Source organism: Balaenoptera borealis (genome assembly GCF_965194805.1).
Source record: "Balaenoptera borealis genome assembly, chromosome: 16".
Lineage (NCBI taxonomy): Eukaryota > Metazoa > Chordata > Mammalia > Artiodactyla > Balaenopteridae > Balaenoptera > Balaenoptera borealis.
In genome coordinates, this window is record NC_138872.1 from 53,795,495 (window position 1) to 53,815,743 (window position 20,249).

Here is a 20,249-nt window from a genome sequence, read left to right on the forward strand (position 1 = left end):
TGTGGCGGTTCCACGCAGAGCTTAAATGAGACAACACTCCGCCTTTTCCTTTCAGCTCTCATTCTGTTAACAAGTGTTAGTGGGTATTTTTAGTGTCATGTTTTTCGCAGTTTTGTTCCTTTGGTTGGTTTTGCTGTTTAAAATGGCCCCCAAGCATGGTGTTGAAGCGCTGTCCAGTGTTCAGTGAGCATGAGAAAGCTGTGATGTGCCTTACACAGAAAGTACCTGTATTAGATCAGCTGTGCCTGTGTGAGTTATAGTGCCCTTGGCCTTGAGTTCAATGTTACTGAACCAATAATATATATTAAATAAGGTGTTTTAAACAAACACTCAAATATGGCTATGTATTAATTAGTTGATACAAATGTTGTGCCAGTGGCTGGCAGGAACCTTACCCTGCATTTCCCCGGGAGCAGTGAGTGGTTCACTGTTCACTATTTCAGTGTTTGCAGTGACTTTTTTTTTTTTAATAATTTTTATTTTATTTTTTCTTAATCAACCTAGTAAGGGATTTTGTTATAGTTTATTGTTAACATTTAAGCCTTTGGTCATTTTTTAATTTATCCAAATGATATTCCTCCTTTCCTTTTTTTTTTTTTTTTTTTTTAGGCCACAACACGTGGCTTGCAGGATCTTAGTTCCCTGACCAAGGATTGAACCCAGGCCACCACAGTGAAAGCGCTGAATCCTAACCCCTGGACCACCAGGGAATTCCCACAACTTTTTTTTTTTTTAATTGAAGTGTACTTGATTTATAATCTTGTGTTTGTTTCTGGTGTACGACAAAGTGATTTAGTTATACGTATATATATTTTCTTTTTCATATTCTTTCCCATTATGGTTTATTACAAGATATTGAATATAGTTCCCTGTGCTATAGAACCTTGTTGTTTATCTGTTTTATTCAATATATATAGTAGTTTTTATATGCTAATCCCAAGCTCCTAATTTATCCTCCCCACTCCTTTACCCTTTAGTAACCATGAGTCTGTGAGTTATCTATGTCTGTGAGTCTATTTCTGTTTTATAAGTTCATTTGTGTCATATTTTATTTTATTTTTTAACTTTTATTTATTTATTTATTTTTGGCCGTGCCATGCGGCTTGCAGGATCTTAGTTCCCTGGCCAGTGATTGAAACCACGCCCTTGGCAGTGAAAGCACAGAGTCCTAACCCCTGGACCGCCAGGGAGTTCCCGATTTATGTCATAATTTAGATTCCACATATAAATGATATCATCTATTTGTTTTTCTCCTTCTGACTTACTTCACTTAATATGACAATCTCTAGGTCCATCCATGTTGCTGCAAATGGCAATACTTCATTCTTTTTTATGGCTGAGAAGTTGCAGCGACTTTATAGAACATAAATACCACTAATAATGAGACTCAACTGCGTATGATTCGATTGACATTTAATTTATTTTTTATGCGGTGCTGGGGCTTCTCACTGCGATGGCTTCTCTTGTTGCGGAGCACAGGCCCCAGGTGCGCAGGCTTCAGCAGTTGTGGCTCGCGGGCTCTAGAGCGCAGGCAAAGTAGTTGTGGCACACGGGCTTAGTCGCTCTGCGGCATGTGGGGTCTTCCCGGACCAGGGCTCAAACCTGTGTCCCCTGTATTAGCAGGCGGACTCCCAACCACTGCACCAGCAGGGCAGTCTCTCAATTGACATTTTAAAGAATCATTCTGATTACTGTGTGGAGCGTGGTTTAGACCAAGAGAAGCAATTAGGAAGCTGGGAAACCAGCACACATGTACTTTTTAAAGTTTCTACTAATCATGTTAAAAAAGTAAAAAGAAACAGGTGAGATTAATTTGTACTATTAACCCAATATATGCAAAATATTATTGTTTCAATATTTAATCAGCATAAAAAATTATCAATGAGATATTTTACATTCTTATTTTTCCCACACCAAGTCTTTGAAATCCAGTGTGTATTTTATACTTAGAGCACATCTCGGTTTGGTTCAGCTACATCTCATGGGCTCAAGAGCCACATGTGTCTTGTAGCTATTATATGAGACAGTGCAGATATTGAACATTTATCCATTTACTCATTCAACCAAGCAAGATCTTGTTGTAGGCCTGGAAATATACAGAATGTAATAAAGCCCAATCTCTGTTCTTGAAGTGCACACTCCAGCTAGGGAGACTAATGTAATAGCTTGTGTTGAAGACCGCAAGACAAAGTGCTTTGAGAGGTCAGGGAGGGAGCACCCAGATAGGGAAAGCTTCAGAGAGGAGATAGACATTGAAGTTGGGACTTGAAGGATGTGTAGGAGGTCCCCAGGTGGAAGAAGTAAGGAAGGGCACTCCTAGCAGTGAGAACTGCTTATGCGAAGTCCCAGAGAAATGATGCCGAGCATCTCTGGGGAAATGCAAGCAGTTCTTTATGGCTGGAGTGTAGGGTATGAAATGTGAGGGTGGTGGGTAAGGAAACAAGAGGGTCTTATAGACCAATCTATGGAATGTAAAACTTACCCTCTTCAGTAGTAATGGGGAATGGTGAGAATTTTAAGCTAAGTGATGTGACCAGATCTGTGCTTTAGATCATTCTGGCAAAGGGGAAGTGGTGGAAACCGGAGACAGGAGGACCCATTAGGAAGGGAAAGGACCCTAGGATGGATGGAGAGGAAACTGGAGACTGAGAAGGGTCAGAGAGGAGGGAGGGCAAAGGGTGGTCCAGAGTGTCCTGTGCAGTAGAAAAGAACACGCAAACCTTACTATGCCAGAGGCTGGTGGGGATTTGCTGACCCTCCAGAGTCCACGAAATGGCAGAGGGATTGAGCACCAGTGAGAACCTAAAGTTTAGTAAGATGGAACTGGGTTCAAGTCTTGGACTATACCACTGTGTGGCCTTGTTCAAAGTACTAAGTTTTTCTTTCTTTCTTTCTTTCTTTTTGGCTGTGTTGGGTCTTCATTGCTGCGCGCGGGCTTTCTCTCGTTGCGGCAAGCGGGGGCTACTCTTCGTTGGGTTGCACGGGCTTCTTATTGCGATGGCTTCTCTTGTTGTGGAGCATGGACTCTAGGGTGCGCGGGCTTCAGTAGTTGTGGCACACAGGCTCAGTAGTTGTGGCTCACAGGCTCTGGAGCGCAGGCTCAGTAGTTGTGGTGCACGGGCTTAGTTGCTCCGCGGCATGTGGGATCTTCCCGGACCAGGGCTTGAACCCGTGTCCCCTGCATTAGCAGGCGGATTCTTAACCACTGTGCCACCAGGGAAGTCCTCAAAGTACTAAGTTTTTCTAACCACAAAATGAAATTAAATATAAAACCAACTTCGGGAATTCCCTGGCAGTCCAGTGGTTAGGACTTGGCGCTTTCACTGCTGTAGCCCAGGTTCAATCCCTTGTCAGGGAACTAAGATGCTGCAAGCCGTGTGGCATGGCCAAAAAAAAAAAGACCAGCTTCAGGGGGCTGTTGTGAGGATGGACTGGCTTACTGTAGTTAGGTCACTTTGCACGGATCTTGGCACTTACTGACACTCGATACAAATAGTAGCTGTTATTATTTGCTATCCTTTCAGTGCCCTGGGCCTCAGTTCCCTCACTTAACAAAAATGGAATTGCCATCTCCCACTTGCTGTTAAAGGAATCAAGGAATAAATGAGATGATTGAATTGTATTTGCTCTTAAAACTAAGGGTAGGACTTCCCTGGTAGTCCAGTGGTTAAGAATCCGCCTTCCAATGCAGGGGACACGGGTTCGATCCCTGGTCGGGGAACTAAGATCCCACACGCTGCGGGACAACTAAACCTGTGTGCCACAACTACTGAGCCCGTGTGCCACAACTAGAGAGCCCCCATGCCACAACTAGAGAGAAGCCCTCATGCTGCAACGAAAAGATCTCGCATGCCACAACTAAGACCCGATGCAGCCAACATAAATAAATACTTTTAAAAATAAATAAAAATAAAGGCAAATGTTCATTAAAAGATGAAACATGGGGTCACTAGCAATTCTACTCCTAAGAGTACACCCAAGAGAAATGAAAACATATGTCCATGCAGAAACCCATACACTAATGTCCATAGCATTTGTTCATATTCATAGCATGAATGTTCACATTCACTATAGCCAAGAGAGTGGAAACAACCCATCAGCTAATAAGTAGATCAACAGAATGTGTTCTGTTCATACAATGCATTATTATTCGGCCATAAAAAGGACTGAAATTCTGATGCAGGCTACAACATGGATGAACCTTGAAAACATCATGCCAGTTGAAAGAAGTCAATCACACAGGACCCAATATATGCAAAATATTATTGCATAATATCACGTATTGTATGATTCCGTTGATGTGAAATGTTCAGAATAGGCAGATCTGTAGAGACGGAAAGATTAGCGATTGCCTAGGGCTGGGAGAGTTCAGGGGAAGTGGAGGTGACTGCTAATGGGTACAGGTTTTATCTTGGGGGGTGATAAGAATGTTCTAAAATTGTTTGTCATGATGGTTGCACAACTCTGTGAGTGTACCGAAAGCCATTGAATTGTACACTTAAATGGGTGAACATGAATTATATCTTAAATTTTATTCATTTATTTATTTATGGCTGTGTTGGGTCTTTGTTTCTGTGCGAGGGCTTTCTCTAGTTGCGGCAAGCGGGGGCCACTCTTCATTGCGGTGCGCGGGCCTCTCACTATCGCGGCCTCTCTTGTTGCAGAGCATAGGCTCCAGACGCACAGGCTCCAGATGCACAGGCTCAGCAATTGTGGCTCACGGGCCTAGTCGCTCCGCGGCATGTGGGATCTTCCCAGACCAGGGCTCGAACCCGTGTCCCCTGCATTGGCAGGCAGACTCTCAACCACTGCGCCACCAGGGAAGCCCCATGAATTATATCTTAAAGCAATTACCAGAGAGAGAGAGAGAAAGACACTACCCAAAGCAACTCAGAAGAATTCAGACACATAATGAAACAACAAAATAAAGGCAAGCCCCCACCCCCTCTGTGCAGAGAGAGAGATGTTATCCATGTTATTTGCTGTAGAATCCACAGGGGCATATGTGAGACCAGGAGCCCATGACCAGCCATCCCAGGAGGTGGCAGGAGTCATTGGCCATCCTTCAGGATAACTGCTTGTCTCACCTTTTCCTGGGGAGCATTCACTTTCTGCAGACACCTCCGTCCTCACGAACACACACCCGCGGCTCCTTCCGTGTCACCTGCCTTCTCCTCTGCCCACCGACCTGTACTACAAAGCCAGCCGCCCTTATTTTCAGTGCAGATTTGACCCTAACTGGGGCAGCTGGAGCACCTCAGGCCCAGCACACCTTTGGTGACGGGTGCCTTTGGGCCCCTGCCACTAGATCATCCTCCTGCCGCTGGATGAACACATGTTGGCCTTCAATGGGGCTGGCCCACTGGATTCCCAACAACTTTCATCCAACCGTTTGCCTCCCAGGTTGTGCAGAAAATGGCCCAGAGTGGGGAAAGTCAGAATTCCTCCATCCTCTCTAAACCAGTGCCATCTGCTGGCAAAACGATGGCGCACATGTGGAGGTGGCCTCCCTGCTGGCCTTTCCTTTCTGACTTGGAGCCTGTGTTACAGAACACGGGGGCCGGGGTAATACTCAGCCTTCTTTGTTTAGTTCTGTCAGGCCAGAGCTAAAATTGGGCCTGATTCTTACATTGATACCCAAAGGAAGAGTGCATGTCTTAAGTGTTGAGCTTGATGCATTTTCACGAACCTCACTCGTTAATGTACCAGGTCAAGACACAGAGTGAGACCGCCTCTCCCCAGCAACCTCCTCTGTGCCCCCTTCCACTCACTGTCCCCCACGAGGAAGCCACTAGCCCAACTTCTACGACTAGATTCATTTTGCCTGTTTTTGTATCTTCTATTACAAGCTGGAGCCAGTTGGAGCCAGTTGGAGCATAGCGTGTACAGCTCTGTAATGCAACACTCCAGGTAACTAAAGGGTTCTGCCCGTTGGAGCAGAGCCTGAGCCCCTCTGGGTGCCGCTCTCCTCCCACAGTCCTCTGTGTCCTCCTTAACCCCCCTCCACCCACCAGGCTGATGCGTTACTGGCTTGAAAGCCTCAAACACAACCTTGTGATCATTTTGGGAGATGCAGCTAACGTCACTGAGCGCTTGCTTTGTGCCAGGTGCCATGCTAAGCTCTTTACACGCACCCCTCTCTCCATTCCCACAAGGAGCCTGTGTGCATTTGCCTAAAGCTGAGCAGAGAGGTAGTGTGCTAGGAGTTGCAGAGCCAGCGGCCTGCAGACCCAGCTCCTGTGACCCTGGACTGATTCCTCACCACCCACACTGCTCTCCAGAGGCGGCGCTAGCCAGCACGAACGAGGTGAGAGAGGAAGCTGTCAGACTCAGGCCCTCACGTTGCACAGGACAGGAGGGGAGCCTGCCACCCCTGCGGAATCCACATGATTGGGTGATTGATTTGTTTGAATTGTTGCAGATTCTCAGACCTTTGACACAGAAAAGAGCAGCTACAGCATGATGCATTTTCACAAACCGAACACTCTGTTGTACCCACCTCCCAGCAACCTGCCTCACGCTCCCTTCCAAGCATGAGGTCACCCCGGGGTCACCATGCTCCTGACGTCTAGCAACAAAGATTAGTTTTCTCCCTTTTTGTAATTTTTACAGAAGTGGAATCATATAGTATGAGTTCTTTTGTATATGACTTCTTTGGCTCAATCTTACACCTACGAAAGTCATCCAGGGACTTCCCTGGCTGTCCAGTGGTTAAGACTCTGCGCTCCCAATGCAGGGGGCATGGGTTCGATCCCTGGTCAGGGAACTAAGATCCCACATGGCGTGTGGCACAGCCTAAAAACTAAAAAAAAAATTTTAAATTTTAAAAAAGAAAATAATCCACATTGTTGTACATAGTTGTCAGTGTTCATTCTCATTGTCATGTGATAGTCCATTTTGTGAACAGACCACAGTTTGTCTGTTTTGCTGTTCATGGGCATCTGGGTAATTCCCAGGTAGGAATTTTTGGCTATTCTGATATTGCTGTCACAGACTTTCTGGTGCATGGCATGAGTATATTTCTGTCAGGTGCCCTCCAAGGGGTGGAGTGGCTGGGTCACAGGGTGCTCCTATGTTCAGCTTTGTAGACCCTGCCACAAAGTTTCCCAATGTGCTTCTGCCAACTCACACTCCACCAAAGCATATGAGAGTTCTGTAGTCACATCCTTGCCAACACTTGGTATTGCCAGACTTTCAAATCTAAATGCTGAATGATTCTAAACGGAAACATGAACGATTTCAATGTTAACATTTCTCTATCATTAATATGGCCCATTTTGTGTCATTTCTATCATTAATATGGCCCATGAGAGTTAACAGCTCCTTTGCACCTGTCATCCAATTTAGCAAACATTTACTGAGTCCTTCCTGTGTGCTGGGCTGTGTGTTCTGGGGACAGAGACACAGAGAAGGAGGAGAAAGGTCTCTGTCAAAGGAACCCCAGGAACTCCCTCTCTTCAGGTCTCAGCTCAGATGTCACCTCTGCAAACAGGCCTCCCTGAGCACCTACCCCCGTTATCTCATTGCCTGCTTCACTTTCTTCGTAGCACATACATCATCTGTTACCTTATTTATCTGCTTACTTATTGCTGTCTTCATGAGGGCAGGAATCTTGTCTTTTTGGTGTTCTCCAGCCCTGGGAATAGTTTCTGGCACATAGCTGACTTTCAGTAAATATTATTTACTGAAAGAAATGATTGAACGAATGATTGAATAAGTGATTGGCAGGATGAGAGCTGAGATCTTAGATTCAAGTCCTGGCCCTGCCACTTATTAGCTATGTGTGACCTTCAGTAAATTAAGTTTTCTGATCCTCTTTTCCTCATCTATAAAACAGAAGTGCTTTGAACTGGCAGAAGAAAGAACTAGTGAGCTTGAAGCTAGATTGATAGAGATTTGTATCTATACAATCTGAAAAATAGAAAATAAAATGAAAATTGAACAGAGCCTCAGAGAAATGTGCACCAACATACATGTAATGGAAGTATCAGAAGGAGAGGAGAGAGAGAAAGGAACAGGAAAGATAGTCAAAGAAATAATGCCTGAAAACTTCACAAATATACTTTAAAAAAAAAAAAACATTAGAGACTTGCCTGGTGGCGCAGTGGTTAAGAATCCACCTGCCAGTGCAGAGGATACAGGTTTGAGCCCTGGTCCGGGAAGATCCCACATGCTGCGGAGCAACTAAGCCTGTGTGCCACAACTCCTGAGCACGCATGCTACAACTACTGAAGTCCACGCACCTAGAGCCCGTGCTCCACAACAAAAGAAGCCACCGCAATGAGAAGCCTGCACACCGCAACGAAGAGTAGCCCCCGCTTGCTGCAACTAGGGAAAGCCCATGCACAGCAACAAAGACCCAATGCAGCCAGAAGTAAAATAATAAATTTTAAAAAAAAGAAAGAAAAAAGAGGGAGAAGGTATCCAGCCATGCACCCTGTAGACCACGTCAAGTGCTTTGGTCTTCGTCCTAGGCACGGGACTGCAGGGCTGGCCATGGACAAGGAGGGAAGTAGATGGAATTCAGAGATATTTAGGAAGAAAAGTCAGTAGGGACTGATGAAGGCTGTGATGTGGATGATTGCTGGGAGTAAGGCATCTAGAAGATCCCTGGGCATCTTCCACGAGTCCCTGGAAACCTGTGGTCTGAGGTCTTTTTAAGGGAGCTGGACAGTGCCTTGTCCGGGTCCCAGTAAAAATGTAAACTTATATTTTATCCCTCCCCCTGGAGATATGTGGGCTCTGCAGCTCCTACTCCCACCTGGACACACTCTCCTGAGTGGTGGGCATCAGGGGACCTAGCAAGTGCAGGCTCTAATTGGCTGTAGCCTCCCCGGAACACCCAGCTGCCCCTTACCACTTGTAAGGGTTTCCTTTGCATTTTCCTTTCGTTTAGCCGGCCTTACAAATGAGCATTTCGGACCGGTTGGAGGTTCTTGGGTGCAAGCAACAGAAACTGACTCGTGTTACCTGAGCAGAAAAAGACTTGATTGGAAGGTCACAGTAGCTCACAGAATTATGTTCCTGGCTGGGGAACCCAGCTTGGATGGGAACTAGGAAGCTGGGCCTGGCCAAGATGCCACCCCAGACAGCCTGGCAGGGAAGCTTAGTGCGCCATTACCCAGTGACCCAGCCACTGGACCTACAGCTGCACTGCTCTCATCCTGAAAACTCTCTTCCCTTTCCATCTGCCCTTCATCCTAGTGAGATAAGAATGGGATGAGAAAGCTGAGGCTCAGGGAGGTAAGTAGCCTGCCTAAGATCAGGTATCTTGCCCAACATGGTAAGAAGGGGCTGAGTCACTGCAGTTCCACAGACCATCCCAGACTAATGCTTACCCCACAGCCCCACAGCTTCCTGTGGGTTAGTCCAGAGCTGATTTGCATTGAAACAGGTTTTTTAAAATATCGGTCTCAAAATTCAGAACCAGGGACAGCAGTTGCCTTGTTGAATTTTCACATCTAACTACAAATGAGTCCTTGGTGGGTAGGGTGGGATCTTCAGCTTCTTCTTGTTCTTTTTTTTTTTTTGGCCATACCGCGCGACTTGCGGGATCTTCTCAGTTCTCCATCCAGGAATTGAACCCGGGCCACGGCAGTGACAGCCCAAATCCTAACCACTAGCCCACCAAGGAACTCCCAGACCTTCAGCTTCTGAGGAGTGGACAGGTCGCCTGCACCTGCTGTGAGATCCCTCACCTCTACCCCCACCCTGAATACGCAGAAAGTCCAGATACTGGGCAGCCAGAAAGTGCAGACATTCACCACAAGCTCTAATCCTCCACCAGCAGGCCGAGCCTTCCACCTCTCTGTTCTTCCCAGAGCAAGAGAGGAGAGGTTGCCTGGTTATCATTCTTAGCTACTTATCCAGAGAGAAAAATGGTTTGTCTGGGTGGAGCGGAAGAATGGCACTTTACAGAACTGATTTAATCGTTGACCTCAATTTATTTGGGAGGAAAAAAAATGCTACTGCTTGTTTCCAATCATGTTACTTGGCTTCTGGCGCCGACCAGCCATTCAAAGAAGTTCCCAGTGACAAGTTTGTCCTGAAATAGTCTGAATTAGGGTTCTGCCATCAGAACTGAATGGTGCTAGCTCACAGCTGCTCTCTGCCGACCTAAGGGCAGGGTGCCTCCCCAGGGACAGCAGACCCTCCAGGAAGCTGGGAAAACCCTGTGAGGTGGCCTCTTCCATACAAGCAGCCAGCTCTTTGGGTCTTTCATTTTTTTTTTTTTTTTTTAAGAAGGTGTTTTTTGTTTTTTTTTTAAATTTATTTTATTTTTTTTTTTTTAATTTTATTTTATTTTTGGCTGTGTTGGGTCTTCATTGCTGCGCGCGGGCTTTCTCTAGTTGCGGTGAGCGGGGGCTACTCTTTGTTGCGGTGTGCAGGCTTCTCATTGCGGTGGCTTCTCTTATTGTGGAGCACGGGCTCTAGGGTGCGCGGGCTTCAGTAGTTGTGGCATGTGGACTCAGTAGTTGTGGCTCGCGGGCTCTAGAGCGCAGGCTCAGTAGTTGTGGTGCACGGGCTTAGTTGCTCCGCGGCATGTGGGATCTTCCTGGACCAGGGCTCGAACCCGTGTCCCCTGCGTTGGCAGGCGGATTCGTAACCACTGTGCCACCAGGGAAGGCCGGGTCTTTCATTTTTATAACACACATTTTATTTTAAGACCTAAAATGACATAATTCTTTTTCATATTCTTTTGCATTATGGATAATCACAGGATATTGAATATAGTTCCCTGTGCTATATATCCTATATATAATAGTTTGCATCTGCTAATCCCAAACTCCCAGTCCTTCCCTCCCCCACCCCCCCTTGGCAACCACAAGTCTGTTTTCTGTATCTGTGAGTCTGTTTCTGTTTCGTAGATAAGTTAATTTGTGTCATATTTTACATTCCACATATAAGTGATATCATATAGTATTTGTCTTTCTCTTTCCGACTTACTTCACTTAGTATGATAGTCTCTAGGTCCATCCACGTTGATGCAAATGGCATTATTTCATTCTTTTTTATGGCTGAGTAGTATTCCGTTGTATATATAGACTACATCTTCTTTATCCATTCCTCTGTTGATGGACATGTAGGTTGTTTCCATGTCTTGACTATTGTAAGTAGTGCTGCTATGAACACAGGGGTGCATGTATCTTTTCGAATTAAAGTTTTGTCTGGATGTATGCCCAGGAGTGGGATAGCTGGATCATATGGCAACTCTATTTTTAGTTTTTTGAGGAACCTCCATGCTGGTTTCCATAGTGGCTACACCAATGTATATTCCCACCAGCAGTGCAGGAGAGTTCTCTTTTCTCCACACCCTCTCCAGCATTTATTATTTGTAGACTTTTTGGTGATGGCCATTCTGACTGGTGTGAGGTCGTACCTCATTGTAGTTTTGATTTGCATTTCTCTAATAATTAGCAGTGTTGAGCATCTTTTCACGTGCCTATTGGCCGTCTGTGTGTCTTCTTTGGAGAAATGTCTGTTTAGGTCTTCTGCCCATTTTTCGATTGGGTTGTTTGTTTTCATGTTCTTGAGTTGTATGAACTGTTTGTGTATTTTGTATAAGCCCTTGTTGGTTGCATCATTTGCAAATATTTTCTCCCAGTCCATAGGTTGTCTTTTTGTTTTGTTTATGGTTTCCTTTGCTGTGCAAAAGCTTGTAAGTTTGATTAGGTTCCATTTGTTTATTTTTCTTTTTATTTCTATTGCCTTGGGAGACTGACCTAAGAAAACATTGCTACGATTTATGTCAGAGAATGTTTTGCCTACGTTCTCTTCTAGGAGTTTTACGGTGAACGACACAATTTTTAAAGTTTATGGATCCTTTCAAGTCTAAAACATTGACTTTTTTTGCATTTTCGTCATCAGTGTTTCGATTTAGCAACATCAAATCACCTGTAACATACACAGCTTTCCCAGGTCTTGCCATTCTGCAATGTGAAATGAGCAAATGCATGTGTGTACAAGATGCAGGCTGGTGGGACCAGGACCAGGTTCGCTGGTACAGTGCTTGGGGAGACCACTGGGTGTGAATCCCAGGGGCTATCTTTGGAGTATATTTTGGAGGCTGGCTACTCCAAAAAACCTACTAATGCCCATCCCCCACTCGCATTTTTCCCTCTTTTATTTTATTTTTATAAATTTATTTATTTATTTATTTGTTTGTTTATGGTTGCATTGGGTCTTTGTTGTTGGGTCTTCATTGCTGCAAGCAGGCTTTCTCTAGTTGCGGTGAGCGGGGGCTACTCTTCGTTGTGGTGCATGGTCTTCTCATTGTGGTGGCTTCTCTTGTTGCAGAGCTTGGGCTCTAGGTGTGCGGGCTTCAGTAGTTGTGGCGCATGAGCTCTAGAGCACAGGCTCAGTAGTTGTGGCGCACAGGCTTAGTTGCTCCACGGCATGTGGGATCTTCCCAGACCGGGGCTCGAACCCGTGTCCCCTGCGTTTGCAGGCAGATTCTCAACCATTGCGCCACCAGGGAAGTCCCGTTTTTTTATTAAATTAAAAAAAAAATTTTTTTTTTGGCTGTGCTGTGCAGCTTGTGGGATCTTAGTTCTCCAACCAGGGAATAAACCTGGGCCATTAGCAGTGAAAGTGCCAAGTCCTAACCACTGGACCACCAGGGAATTCCCTGCCCTGTTTTATTATGTTCATAACTCTTTTCACTACCTGAAGTTATTTCTTTGTTGTAAAATAAGTGTCCGGGGCTTCCCTGGTGGCGCAGTGGTTAAGAATCCGCCTGCCTATGAAGGGGACATGGGTTCAAGCCCTGGTCCAGGAAGATCCCACATGCCACAGAGCAACTAAGCCCGTGCGCCACAACTACTGAGCCTGCGCTCTAGAGCCCATGAGCCACAACTACTGGAGCCTGTGCTCTGCAACAAGAGAAGCCACAGCAATGAGAAGCCCACGCACTGCAACAAAGAGTAGCCCCAGCTCGCTGCAACTAGAGGAAGCCCACGCACAGCAAGGAAGACCCAACGCAGCCAAAAATAAACTTATTTAAATAAATAAATAAATAATAAAAAGTAAAATAAAGTAAGTGTCCGTCTCCCCCACTAACCTGTACGCTCTGTGAGATCAGAGACCTCCTCAGGCCTCACTGAGGTCTCCTCCACAGTAGGTGCTCAATAAATATTGGTTGAAGGAGAGAATGAAGAATCAGTGCCAGGTCCAGTGCCGGGTTCTGGGAAGTATATCAGCATCTCTGTGGTGAGCTTGCAGCCCTAATCTTGAAGGCCTGAGACCAGATTGGGCTCTGTGAGGTGAGTTTCTTTGAGATGGCAGGAGCTGCCAGGACCGACCGTGATGTTTCCCTAAATGCTGGTGTCCTAGCCTCAGAGTAAGCGGGGGCCTAGTAACACTCCACTGCCCACCAGGACTCCTACAGTGGAGACTTCCCCAGACACAGGAACGGTTTCATATGCCAGGCATCCCCCCAAAAATGACAAAGAGCCACTTTGTCATTACACCAGCTTACCCAGCCTGGCCCCCAGTGACTGAGAATTGCTTCAGATTCTGTCTCTCACATTTCTTTGTAAGGCCTGTGGGGCATGTGGTCTGGCCCCATGCTCTCCCCTCCACCCTTGCTGCTACACTAAGCAGCCTGTTTTCCTCACCCCCACTTACCTTCCCTCACCCACATGGGCAGGTCTTGCTTCTGGTTCCATAATAATACAGCGCCACAGTCCCTAGTCTGCCGGTCGAAAGTCCAAAAAGCTCTAACCACTGAAGGTTTTCTCTAAGGTCTTGTCCTTCCAGCCGAGACCACCAGGAACCCAGCTGTAGTTGAGCAAAGTTGGCCTCATGGACTTGTTGCCATAAGGGAGAACACACAGCGTGCCTGTTCTGATCACCTCCCACTCACCGCTTGGTGGGAAGGGACCCCACCCTCAATAGTACCACACCTGGCACTGGACAGGTGAGATCCACACATATACTCACAGCTGGGGGAAGAGGACACCAAGGGCCACCTGGTGGAAGCCTCTAGAATCAGGACAGAAGACAGAGTTTTTGGAGTTAGGAAGCAGAGGGAACCCAGCAAGGGCTGTGGGTGCAGTCTTTGTAGTAATGGGTGGGGGTCTCCCCTGGTTCCCACAGGAGGATATGATGGGCTTGCTTGAATAATTTCACAGGCTGGCAGGGAACTGAAGCCCCTCAGGATGAGGATGGGGTGGAGTGTGGCTGGTCTGGCTGGTGGGGGAACTAGTAGGGTGGGGGCCTTTCCTGCTAGGTGGGGGGGCATCTCTGACAAGAGCAGGGGAAACCGAGGGGGCCTGTGAGACCCAAAGATGTCAAGGCAGCACTTGAAATTTTAGTCTATGGGGAGTTCCCTGGTGGTCTAGTGGTTAGGATTCGGCGCTTTCACTGCCATGGCCTGGGTTTAGTCCCTGGTCGGGGAACTAGATCCCGTAAGCCACACGGTGCGCCGAAAGAAAAAGAAAAAGGAAATTTTAGTCTAACAACACAGTGGGGATCCCAGGGACATCTGACAAGAGGGTTAAGGTAGAAGGACTTGTTCTGGGATTTGGCCCTTGTCAGGCGATGGGGGGAGTGTTCTGGGTTGGTGCTGTCAGCAAGCAGGGGTAGTTCTATGGTACTTTAACCAGTTTGATCTCGAAGGCTGGAGGAACGAAGCAAAGCTAACGGTCTAGCTGGTCGAGAAGCAGCAGTCACTCGGCTCAGCCAGGACAGGGGCCACATGGTCATATTTGTAGTTTGGACGACATTCTGTTCTTGTCTGAGTTCAGACATGACTGTTACCGGCCTTGTTTGGTCTTGAGCCCATCACAGGCAGAGCGGCCCTGTTGGTTGGGGCTTCTGGGAAGTTACCTTCACTGGAGTGGACCAAGGCCCCCCCAGCTGGGCCAGTTTCCCGTCCACGCTGCCTGTCTCCTCTCCCGTGCCCCTTCTAGCCGAGGGCAGATGAGGTCAGCCCTCAGGCCGCTCATCTCGATACCCAGAACTCCGCCCTTGCCAAAGCATGTGGGTCAGGAGGTTTTTAGCTGGACTGTGTGTGGTTAGACCTCCCACTTTGGTGCATGTGAGCTGTCTAGCCCTCTCATGGGGCAGTCGCTGCACTTAAGGCTCTGGACGGCAGACATCAGCCACCACAACACAGGCAGATGTCAGAAACAAAACTGGCTGTTGGTTGTGGTACCAGATCCTGAAGACAGAGACCTCGATTGCCAAACCCAGGCCCTGAAAACCACCCCAGAGTCGGGCTCATCTTTCCCTAGAGACCCCATTGACTTTTTTTTGGAGGCCAGTCATGAGCTGTGTACTTGACCCGTGGTATTTATGTGGTATTTACACCGATGCTGCAAGAAGTGTCTGTTCCAATACGAATTCCCGTTGGTTAGACAAGGAGAAATTCAGGGCTTTGGGATCCGCTAGCGAATTTACATTCGCCCGGTTCGTTGGGCTTCCATTATGGGAAGCTGGGGTTTCCTGACTCTGAGAACTCTGTCTTCTGTCCTGATTCTGGAGGCTTCCGAGGAGTGAGCTGCCTCTCCATCACGCCCCCTGCATGCTTCTTGGAAGGGGTCATCGGTCTTACAAAACTGAAGGGCTTGAATTAAAAGGCGGCCCATTGGTCTGTTGGAACATTCCTCAACAATTAACTGAGCAGCTACTCTGCCCACCCCAGGCTCTCAGAAGCTTGCCCGCTCGCCCATGTTCTCTGGTGTCCTAGCAACCAGAAACTCATCTGAGCTCTGGCCGGGACAGAGGCCATTCTCTCCCTGACCACTGTGACTTGCAGGCTCCCCGGGCCCCTGAGGACCTTGCGGGTCCACTGAAAGCCACTGTTTGTCCCCCTGGACGCCCAGAAGGCCAGCCCGGCCGGCCCCCAGCCCCGGCAGAATGAGCTTCTCGCTCACGTTCTCGGAGCTGGTCAACATCGCCATCCCACGGTGCGGGGTGGTGAACTTCAAGGCCCTGCACCTCCTGCTCCAGGGTATCCTGGAGCACATCCACATGGCTGACCTCGAGAAGGTCCTCTCGGGGGACGAGGACTTCCTCCACGCCTCGCCAGCCATGTTCATGCCCCGGGAAGGAGACTCCCAGCCCATCCTTAACCCCATGAAGAGGCTCGGCAACGTCTTCGACCACCTGGTGAGCCGCGTGGACAAGATGGAGAGCCAGCTGGCCGTGCTGCAGGAACTGCCCTCCACCTCCCAGCTGCTGGAAGGCAGCCAGGGCACTGGCCAGCCCGCCCAGGACTTGTGGAACCTGATAAAGCTCCGGAAGATAGTGGAGGGCAACGAGGAAGCCATGGCCAAGGTAAGCCACCTGGACTCCAGGAGCTGCCTGCCCCCTTGGCTCTCTTGCCAGGCTGTTCACCACTACCTGGTGCCCCTGATGAGGGGCCCTGCCCTTAACCAGGAGAGGAATTCGGCTTTGGACTCAGGCAGAACCGAAGCTCCAAGTTTCCATCCTTCATCAGTGTAGAGGAAAGAAGGCCATACACTGTGTGAAATGTCCAGAGTGGGCACATTCGTAGAGACAGAACGCAGACGGGTGGGTGCCAGGGGCTGGAGGGAGAGAAAATGGGGAAGGACTGCTTAGTGGTTACAGGGCTTCCTTTTGGGGTGGTGATGAGGTTTTAGAACTAAGTAGAGCACAACAAAAAAAATAAAAATAAAATAAAAAATAAAAAAAAAAATAGAGCACAACACTGTGAAGGCAGTAAATGCCACTGAACTGTACACTTTCAGGTGGTATGTTATGTGAATCTCGCCTTACTGAAAAAAAGATAATTGAGGACCTGTATGTGGGGAAACTGGCACTCAGAAAATAGAACTACCATATGACCCAGCAATCCCACTACTGGGCATATACCCTGAGAAAACCATAATTCAAAAAGGCACATGCACACCAATGTTCATTGCAGCACTATTTACAATAGCCAGGACGTGGAAGCAACCTAAATGTCCATCGACAGGTGAATGGATAAAGATAATGTTGTACATACATACAATGGAATATTACTCATCCATAAAAAGGAACGAAATTGGGTCATTTGTAGAGATGTGGATGGACCTAGACTCTGCCATACAGAGTGAAGTAAGAAAGAGAAAAACAAATATCATATATTAACACATATATGTGGAATCCAGAAAAATGGTGCAGACGAACTTATTTGCAGGGCAGGAATAGAGATGCAGATGTAGAGAACGGACATGTGGACATGGGGGGGAAGGGGAGGGTGGGACAAACTGGGAGATTAGGATTGACATAAGTACACTACCATGTGTAAAATAGGTAGCTAGTGGGAACCTGCTGTATAGCACAGGGAGCTCAGCTCAGTGCTCTGTGATGACCTAGATGGGTGGGATGGGGGGGGAGGGAGGTCCAAGAGGGAGGGGATATATGTATACACACAGCTGATTTACTTCATTGTACAGCAGAAACTAACACAACATTGTAAAGCAACTATACTCCAATTTAAAAAAAAAAAAAAGAAAAGAAACGTCATTGATTTGCTGCGGGTGCAGCAGCCAGTGACCGTGGAACAGGGATGAGCTGAGGCCTTGTGATTCAGGACCCACCTTGGACCTCTTGCTCCCCTGCCTCCCCACCCAGCACACAGTTATCCATCAGGAGCTGTAGCCTTGGGGAAGAGTTGGATTTTGAAGAATAAATACCCCAGCCTCTCTCTCCTTCCTTCCTCCCATTGGCCAAACAAGAGGGCCAGAAATCAGAGCGCCAGGGGTGTGGAGAGCACAGTGCCTGTGGGTCAGCCTCTGAGGGCACTGAGTAGGCTCAGAGGATGGATGTGCGGGGGCAACAGAGAACATCCATCACCCGGAGGAGTCATTCCAGGATGTCTTAGGTTAACACTCCTCTTTTTTAAATTGAGGTGCAAGTCACATAACATAAAGTGAACAGCTGGGTGGCATTTGGTACATTGATAATGTAGTGCAAGCACCACCTCTGTCCCCTTCTAAACCATTTCCATGGCTCCAAAAGGAAACCCTGTGTCCTCATCACTCCCCACTCCTCTTCCCTCCACCCCAACAATGCTAATCTGCTTTCTGGCTCTAAAGATTTACCAATTCTGGGCATTTCATATAAATAGAATCATACAATATATGGCTTTTTGTGTCTGGCTTCTCTCACTGAGCATCATGTTTCCCAGGTTCATCCACATTGTAGCCTGTGTCTGTGCTTCACTCCCTTTTATGGCTGAATAGTATTCTATTGTAGGGACAGACCACATTGGGTTTAAGCATTCACCTGTTGCTGGGCATTTGGCTTGAGACTCTTTTTTTTTTGGCCTCGCCGTGCACCTTGCAGGATCGTAGTTCCCAAACCAGGGATTGAACCCGGGCTCCCTGCAGTGAAAGCACCAAGTCTTAACCACTGGACCACCAGGAAATTCCTGAGTTGAGACTCTTTTTAAACAAAAGCAGTGTATTATTTGAAGGACGCTGGGGTTTCTCATTGGCACCAAGGAAGAAGTGGGTGGGCAGGCCTCAAAGGGAGGAAGCGTTCGTAGATCTCCTGCATCTTAAAAACAGGCCTTAACTTGTCTCAGCTTCCAGCTGCCAGTCTCCGGGTCTTCTGGTTATAATTTTTGGGTAAGAGAACGAGATGGCACACCTGGGGTCAGGTGTCCACTCCTGGCCAAGCAGGCAGGGTCGTGCCTAAGAATTAGAGCTCCTGGGGGCCCGTTCCCACTGCCTGGACTGGCAGACACCCCAAAGCTATCAATACACAGGGGCTGCCAGGCTTTACGTCCAACCTGGGGGCTGGAAAAGGTGGGGTCCCTGGTGCAGGTGTTTGTAGAGGTGACAGAAACAGACAATGCAAGATCCCTTCCTAGAACTCGGAGACTCTATAGGCCGCGAGACGCACCGGGCAGAGTCCACCAGCCCGACTTTCCTGGGCCTTGTGCCTCTCCTCCGCACTGTCCCCTTCACCCTTGCTCCTCCACTGGCTCCTCCCCGGGGAATGATCTTGAGACCAAGGGCTCACTGCATGCCAGGTGAGCTGGGTGCTCCATCTGTTCACTCCTTTAATCTTCTCAACGACTCTAAGAGGCAGGTGCTGTCATTACTCCACGCTTACAGATGAGGAAATGGAGGTGCAGAGAGGTTAAGTAACCCACTCGGGGTCACAGAGTTAGAAAATGGGGAGCCAGTGCCAACTTGGGCCGAGCGGGTAGTTGGAAGGCATAGGAGTGTGGGTGCTGAGATGCCACTTACCCCCCGGAAGGGGTGAGGGATGGCCACGGCCTCCTCCTCCCAGGATTGTTACAACAATTAAAACCAAACAAGATAAAGCATGGGAACTGCTTAGCACAGAGCTGGACGTCCGTTCTGGCCAAGATGGGCTGATGCGGTTGAGAGGCAAAGCGACACGGTGTGAGCCATAAATCTTCGTGCTCAGTGGAAGCAGCCGGGCACAGAGAACCACACTGCATGATTCTGTTCATAGACAACACCCAGAATAGGCAAGTCCGTAGCAACAGAAAATGTCAGTTGCCAGGGGCTGGGAGTTGAGTGCTGGTGGGTATGGGTTTTTTTCTGGGGCGATGAAAATGTTCTGGAACTAGATAGTGGTGACGGCTGCACAAACCTGTGAATGTACCAACTGCCACCGAATTGTTCACTTTAGTATTGTTATGTGTGTTTTACCACACGCACAGAAAGCAGAGATCATCTAACTATATGCTGTCTCCAAGAGACACACTTTGATTCAAAGACAAATAGGTTGGAAGTAAAAGGATAGAAAAAGATATTCCACACAAGCAGTAGCCAGAAGAGAGCTGGAGTTACTGTACTAACATCAGACAGGATAGACTTTAAGACAAGAAGTGTTACTAGAGACACAGAAGGCTGCAGAGGTGGCTGAGGGCAGGTTACAGGGGCCTCAAAGCTGGAGAGGTGGACACAATGTCCGAGGTGCCAGCCCCTCCGGAGCAGCCTGCCCCCGGCCTGCCTTGATGGATGAAGTCTTCTAGAATGCACAAGTACCCAGAGTGGCCCAGCCAGCTCACACAGGGGGCTGGTGGACAGGTTCGGAACTGGTCATGCTGCCCTCAGAGGACTGTTTGTGCACCTAGGAATGTCCCCACCACTGAGAATGTTGCCGAGTCCCAGACTGGCTGAGGTTGCCAGGGTTACCACGGTGACCCATTGTCGGGGTTGCCATGGTAGCTGGTTCTAGGGCGGTGCAAGCTGCTTAGCTAAGAGTCTACAACCCACTCTCACTGTCCCCCCTAGTCCGGCCCACGTCAGCCAGGC

General features: G+C 47.9%; 1 protein-coding gene across 1 annotated transcript in view; it reads left to right on the forward strand.

Annotated features, from left to right (window-relative positions):
* Nucleotides 1-4,995: 4,995 nt before the first annotated feature.
* The window catches only part of LOC309614193 (uncharacterized protein C16orf96), a 55,521-nt gene continuing 40,267 nt past the window's right edge, over nt 4,996-20,249 (forward strand). Inside the window, 1 exon segment of the mRNA XM_082362238.1 lies at nt 4,996-16,281. Within this exon segment, the coding sequence (XP_082218364.1) occupies nt 15,862-16,281 (420 nt within the window). The 5' untranslated portion in view covers nt 4,996-15,861.